General features: G+C 54.4%; 1 protein-coding gene across 5 annotated transcripts in view; it reads right to left on the reverse strand.

Annotated features, from left to right (window-relative positions):
* Positions 1 to 1,961, reverse strand: part of LOC121275079 (calcium-binding and coiled-coil domain-containing protein 1-like) — a 49,968-nt gene extending 48,007 nt beyond the window's left edge. For all 5 annotated transcript variants that reach the window (XM_041182485.1, XM_041182484.1, XM_041182483.1 and 2 more), the window contains exon 1: positions 1,795 to 1,961. In XM_041182485.1, coding sequence (XP_041038419.1) covers positions 1,795 to 1,944 — 150 coding nt within the window. In that variant the 5' untranslated portion in view covers positions 1,945 to 1,961. The remainder of the gene's footprint in view (positions 1 to 1,794) is intronic.
* Between the last annotated feature and the right edge of the window lie 5,004 nt (positions 1,962 to 6,965).

Below are 6,965 nucleotides of genomic sequence, written 5' to 3' on the forward strand. Positions count from 1 at the left end.
CTATCTCCTGGTGCCCTGAGCTCTGGAATTCCCTCCCTAAACCTCTCCGGCCCCTCTTCTCTCTCTCCCTCCTCTAAGACATTCCTCAAAAGTGACTTCTTTGACTCAGATTTTATTCGTCAGTTCCCTAATATTGCCTCACGTGTCCTCGTGTCAAATTTCAGGCTTGATTTACGCCCCTGGGAGGTTTCATGAGGCTAGAGGTGCTATATTAATGCGTGTCTTAGCTTTTATTAAACAAGTTTCAACAGCCCCAATGGGATGTTTTCAGTGCTGCATTGTGCTCTGGCCCTTCATGTCCTCCTTGCTCGCTGGGTCGCGCCAGTGGCTTCTCACTGACTGACTTATGAGCCGTGGAACAGCTTGAAGCCGAGGAGAGAAATTCCTCTGGTGCCCTCAACCCTACCTCTTTCCCTCTTTGGGTGTGGGTGAGGCAGCCATGTTGGGTAAGGTCAAGGTGGCCATGTTGGGTAAGATCAAGGCAGCAGTGTTGGGTAAGGTCAAGGCGGCCATGTTGGGTGTAGGTGAGGCAGCCATGTTGGGTAAGGTCAAGGCGGCCATATTGGGTGTGGGTGAGGCGGCCGTGTTAGGTAAGTCAAGGCGGCCATGCTGGGTGTGGGTGAGACAGCCATGTTGGGTAAGATCAAGGCGGCCATGTTGGGTAAGATCAAGGCAGCCATGTTGGGTAAGGTCAAGATGGCCATGCTGGGTGTGGGTGAGACAGCCTTGTTGGGTAAGATCAAGGTGGCCATGTTGGGTAAAGTCAAGGCAGCCATGTTGGGTAAGGTCAAGGCGGCCATGCTGGGTGTGGGTGAGTCAGCCATGTTGGGTAAGATCAAGGCGGCCATGTTGGGTAAGGTCAAGGCGGCCATGTTGGGTAAGATCAAGGCAGCCATGTTGGGTAAGGTCAAGGCGGCCATGTTGGGTAAGGTCAAGGTGGCCATGGTGGGTGTGAGCGAGGCAGCCATGTTGAGTGAGGACGAAGTGGCCATGTTGGGTGTGGGTGAGGCAGCCGTGTTGGGTGTGGGTGAGGCGGCCATGGTGGGGAAGAACAAGGTGGCCATGTTGGATGTGGGTGAGGCAGCTGTGTTGGATAAGGTCAAGGCGGCCATGTTGGGTAAGCTCAAGGCAGGAGTGTTGGGTGTGGGTGAGGCAGCCGTGTTGGGTAAGGTCAAGGCGGCCATGGTGGGTAAGGTCGAGGCAGCAGTGTTGGGTAAGGTCAAGGCAGCCGTGTTGGGTAAGGTCAAGGTGGCCATGTTGGATATGGGAGATGCAGCCATGTTGGGTAAGGTCAAGGTGGCCATGGTGGGTAAGGTCAAGGTGGCATGTTGGGTAAGGTCAAGGCAGCCATGTTGGGTAAGGTCAAGGTGGCCATGTTGGATATGGGAGATGCAGCCATGTTGGGTAAGGTCAAGGTGGCCATGGTGGGTAAGGTCAAGGTGGCATGTTGGGTAAGGTCAACGCAGCCATGTTGGGTAAGGTCAAGGCGGCCATGTTGGGTAAGGTCAAGTTGGCCATGTTCCGTGTTGGGTGAGGGTGAGGTGGTCGTGTTGAGTGAGAGCGAGGTGGCCATGTTGAGTGCGGGTGTGAGGAACTGGGGCGCTCTCCGTCTTCGTGTGTGGGCCCGTGTGTGTGTAAAACCTCAGCGAGCCAGCCAAGGGAGGCATTGCTTTCCACGCAACCCCCCTCCCCTCACACTCTCCTCCAAAACCCCCTCTGCTCCTGCACCAATGGCCTGGGGCCCCACCCAACCCCCCCACCACCAGAGCACCGTTCACAAACACGTGAACCCACCTTGAAGAGGCCGATCCAGTCATTCGCTGCCCACTTGGTCTGCGAGGTGAGGGTGTAGTGGCACTCCAGGGCCGCGCCAGGCACATACGAATGGGCGACATTATGGAAGGTGACCTCTGGCTGCCGGGGGCTGACCTCGGGCGGCTCCATCTCCACCGGCGCCCACCTGCACACAGGAAAAAAAGGGGCGGGGAGGTCAGCGACCCACTCAACAGCACCGATATCCAGAGGACCGTCCACCTTCAAGGACAGACCAAGACCCTCGCCAGAGCGTGAACTAGGTAAGGAGGCAAGAGACGCAGGCAAGGAAGGATGTGGTGGGGGGGAAGGGGGCCAGATGAGGGAATCCTCGGTTACCTTGGGGGGGGTGGGGGGGGCTGTGGGGGGGGGGTGAAGGTTAGAGGGAGCGTCTCCAGGGAGGAGGAGGAGGGACAGGGGTTCAGGGAGGGACTTCCAGAGCTCGAGATCCCCAAGCAGCTGAAGGCAAGGCCGCCGATGGTGGAGAGACAGGAATTGGAGGAGTTACAGAGTTATACAGTGACAGTCCCGTCCCCACCAGTACTGTACCCCAGTGTTATACAGTGACAGACTCGTCCCCACCTGTACTGTACCCCAGTGTTATACAGTGACAGACTCGTCCCCTCCAGTACTGTACCCCAGTGTTATACAGTGACAGACCCGTCCCCACCAGTACTGTACCCCAGTGTTATACAGTACAGACCCGTCCCCACCAGTACTGTACCCCAGTGTTATACAGTGACAGACCCATCCCCACCAGTACTGTACCCCAGTGTTATACAGTACAGACCCGTCCCCACCAGTACTGTACCCCAGTGTTATACAGTGACAGACCCGTCCCCACCAGTACTGTATCCCAGTGTTATACAGTGACAGAACCGTCCCCACCAGTACTGTACCCCAGTGTTATACAGTGACAGACCCGTCCCCACCAGTATTGTACCCCAGTGTTATACAGTGACCGACCCGTCCCCACCAGTACTGTACCCGTGTTATACAGTGACAGACCCGTCCCCACCAGTACTGTACCCCAGTGCTATACAGTGACAGACCTGTCCCCACCAGTACTGTACCCCAGTGTTATACAGTGACAGACCCGCCCCCACCAGTGCTGCACCCCAGTGTTATACAGTGACAGACCCGTCCCCACCAGTACTGCACCCCAGTGTTATACAGTGACAGACCAGTCCCCATAAGTACTGTACCCCAGTGTTATACAGTGACAGACCCATCCCCACCAGTACTGTATCCCAGTGTTATACAGTGACAGACCTGTCCCCTCCAGTACTGTACCCCAGTGCTATACAGTGACAGACCCATCCCCACCAGTACTGTATCCTAGTGTTATACAGTGACAGACCCATCCCCACCAGTACTGTATCCCAGTGTTATACAGTGACAGACCCATCCCCACCAGTACTGTATCCCAGTGTTATACAGTGACAGACCAGTCCCCATAAGTACTGTACCCCAGTGCTATACAGTGACAGACCCGTCCCCACCAGTGCTGCACCCCAGTGTTATACAGTGACAGACCCGTCCCCACCAGTACTGTATCCCAGTGTTACAGAGTAACAGACCCGTCCCACTACTCCTGTACCCCAGTGTTATACAGTGACAGACCCGTCCCCACCAGTACTGTACCCCAGTGTTACAGAGTAACAGACCCGTCCCACTACTCCTGTACCCCAGTGTTATACAGTGACAGACCCGTCCCCACCAGTACTGTACCCCAGTGTTATACAGTGACAGACATGTCCGCACCAGTACTGTACCCCAGTGTTATACAGTGACAGAACCGTCCCCACCAGTACTGTACCCCAGTGTTATACAGTGACAGACCCGTCCCCACCAGTATTGTACCCCAGTGTTATACAGTGACAGACCCGTCCCCACCAGTACTGTACCCCAGTGCTATACAGTGACAGACCTGTCCCCACCAGTACTGTACCCCAGTGTTATACAGTGACAGACCCGCCCCCACCAGTGCTGCACCCCAGTGTTATACAGTGACAGACCTGTCCCCACCAGTACTGTACCCCAGTGTTATACAGTGACAGACCCATCCCCACCAGTACTGTATCCCAGTGTTATACAGTGACAGACCCGTCCCCACCAGTACTGTACCCCAGTGTTATACAGTGACAGACCCGTCCCCACCAGTACTGTATCCCAGTGTTATACAGTGACAGACCAGTCCCCATAAGTACTGTACCCCAGTGTTATACAGTGACAGACCCATCCCCACCAGTACTGTATCCCAGTGTTATACAGTGACAGACCTGTCCCCTCCAGTACTGTACCCCAGTGCCATACAGTGACAGACCCATCCCCACCAGTACTGTATCCCAGTGTTATACAGTGACAGACCCATCCCCACCAGTACTGTATCCCAGGGTTATACAGTGACAGACCCATCCCCACCAGTACTGTACCCCAGTGTTACAGAGTAACAGACCCGTCCCACTACTCCTGTACCCCAGTGTTATACAGTGACAGACCCGTCCCCACCAGTACTGTACCCCAGTGTTCTACAGTGACAGACCCGTCCCCACCAGTACTGTATCCCAGTGTTATACAGTGACAGAACCGTCCCCACCAGTACTGTACCCCAGTGTTATACAGTGACAGACCCGCCCCCACCAGTGCTGCACCCCAGTGTTATACAGTGACAGACCTGTCCCCACCAGTACTGTACCCCAGTGTTATACAGTGACAGACCCATCCCCACCAGTACTGTATCCCAGTGTTATACAGTGACAGACCCGTCCCCACCAGTACTGTACCCCAGTGCTATACAGTGACAGACCTGTCCCCACCAGTACTGTACCCCAGTGTTATACAGTGACAGACCCGTCCCCACCAGTACTGTACCCCAGTGTTATACAGTGACAGACCCATCCCCACCAGTACTGTATCCCAGTGTTATACAGTGACAGACCCGTCCCCACCAGTACTGTACCCCAGTGTTATACAGTGACAGAACGTCCCCACCAGTACTGTATCCCAGTGTTATACAGTGACAGACCAGTCCCCATAAGTACTGTACCCCAGTGTTATACAGTGACAGACCCATCCCCACCAGTACTGTATCCCAGTGTTATACAGTGACAGACCTGTCCCCTCCAGTACTGTACCCCAGTGCTATACAGTGACAGACCCATCCCCACCAGTACTGTATCCTAGTGTTATACAGTGACAGACCCATCCCCACCAGTACTGTATCCCAGTGTTATACAGTGACAGACCCATCCCCACCACTACTGTATCCCAGTGTTATACAGTGACAGACCAGTCCCCATAAGTACTGTACCCCAGTGCAATACAGTGACAGACCCGTCCCCACCAGTGCTGCACCCCAGTGTTATACAGTGACAGACCCGTCCCCACCAGTACTGTATCCCATTGTTATACAGTGACAGACCCATCCCCACCAGTACTGTACCCGTGTTATACAGTGACAGACCCGCCCCCACCAGTGCTGCACCCCAGTGTTATACAGTGACAGACCCGTCCCCACCAGTACTGTATCCCAGTGTTATACAGTGACAGACCCGTCCCCACCAGTACTGTACCCCAGTGTTATACAGTGACAGACCCGTCCCCACCAGTACTGTATCCCAGTGTTATACAGTGACAGACCAGTCCCCATAAGTACTGTACCCCAGTGTTATACAGTGACAGACCCATCCCCACCAGTACTGTATCCCAGTGTTATACAGTGACAGACCTGTCCCCTCCAGTACTGTACCCCAGTGCTATACAGTGACAGACCCATCCCCACCAGTACTGTATCCCAGTGTTATACAGTGACAGACCCATCCCCACCAGTACTGTATCCCAGTGTTATACAGTGACAGACCCATCCCCACCAGTACTGTATCCCAGTGTTATACAGTGACAGACCAGTCCCCATAAGTACTGTACCCCAGTGTTATACAGTGACAGACCCATCCCCACCAGTACTGTACCCCAGTGCTATACAGTGACAGAGTCGTCCCCACCAGTACTGTACCCCAGTGTTATACAGTGACAGTCCCATCCCCACCAGTACTGTACCCCAGTGTTACACAGTGACAGACCCGTCCCCTGCAGTACTGTAGCCCAGTGGTATACAGTAACGGACCTCTCGCCAACAGTACAGTACCCCAGTGTTACAGAGTAACAGACCCGTCCCACTACTCCTGAACCCCAGTGTTATACAGTGACAGACCCATCCCCACCAGTACTGTACCCCAGTGTTATACAGTGACAGACCCATCCCCACTAGTGCAGTACCCCAGTGTTACACAGTGACAGACCCATCCCCACCAGAATTGTACCCCAGTGTTATACAGTGACAGACCGATCCCCACCAGTACAGTACCCCAGTGGTACAGCGTGACAGATCCGTCCCCACCAGTACTGTACCCCAGTGTTATACAGTGACAGACCCGTCCCCACCAGTACTGTACCCCAGTGTTATACAGTAACGGACCTCTCGCCAACAGTAATGTAACTCAGTGTTACAGAGTAACAGACCCGTCCCACTACTCCTGTACCCCAGTGTTATACAGTGACAGACCCATCCCCAGTAGTGCTGTACCCCAGTGTTATACAGCGACAGACCCATCCCCAGTAGTGCTGTACCCCAGTGTTATACAGTGACAGACCCGCCCCCACCAGTACTGTACCCCAGTGTTATACAGTGACAGACCCGTCCCCACCAGTACTGTACCCCAGTGTTATACAGTAACAGACCTGTCGCCAACAGTAATGTACCCCAGTGTTACAGAGTAACAGACCCGTCCCACTACTCCTGTACCCCAGTGTTCTACAGTGACAGACCAGTCCCACTACTCCTGTTCCCCCGGTGTTATACAGTGACAGACCGGTCCCACTACTCCTGTACCCCAGTGTTATACAGTGACAGACCCATCCCCAGTAGTGCTGTACCCCAGTGTTATACAGTGACAGACCCGCCCCCACCAGTACTGTACCCCAGTGTTAAACAGTGACAGACCCGCCCCCACCAGTACTGTACCCCAGTGTTATACAGTGACAGACCCGTCCCCACCAGTACTGTACCCCAGTGTTATACAGTGACAGACCCGTCCCCACCAGTACTGTACCCCAGTGTTATACAGTAACAGACCTGTCGCCAACAGTAATGT

Source organism: Carcharodon carcharias (assembly GCF_017639515.1).
Source record: "Carcharodon carcharias isolate sCarCar2 chromosome X unlocalized genomic scaffold, sCarCar2.pri SUPER_X_unloc_15, whole genome shotgun sequence".
NCBI lineage: Eukaryota > Metazoa > Chordata > Chondrichthyes > Lamniformes > Lamnidae > Carcharodon > Carcharodon carcharias.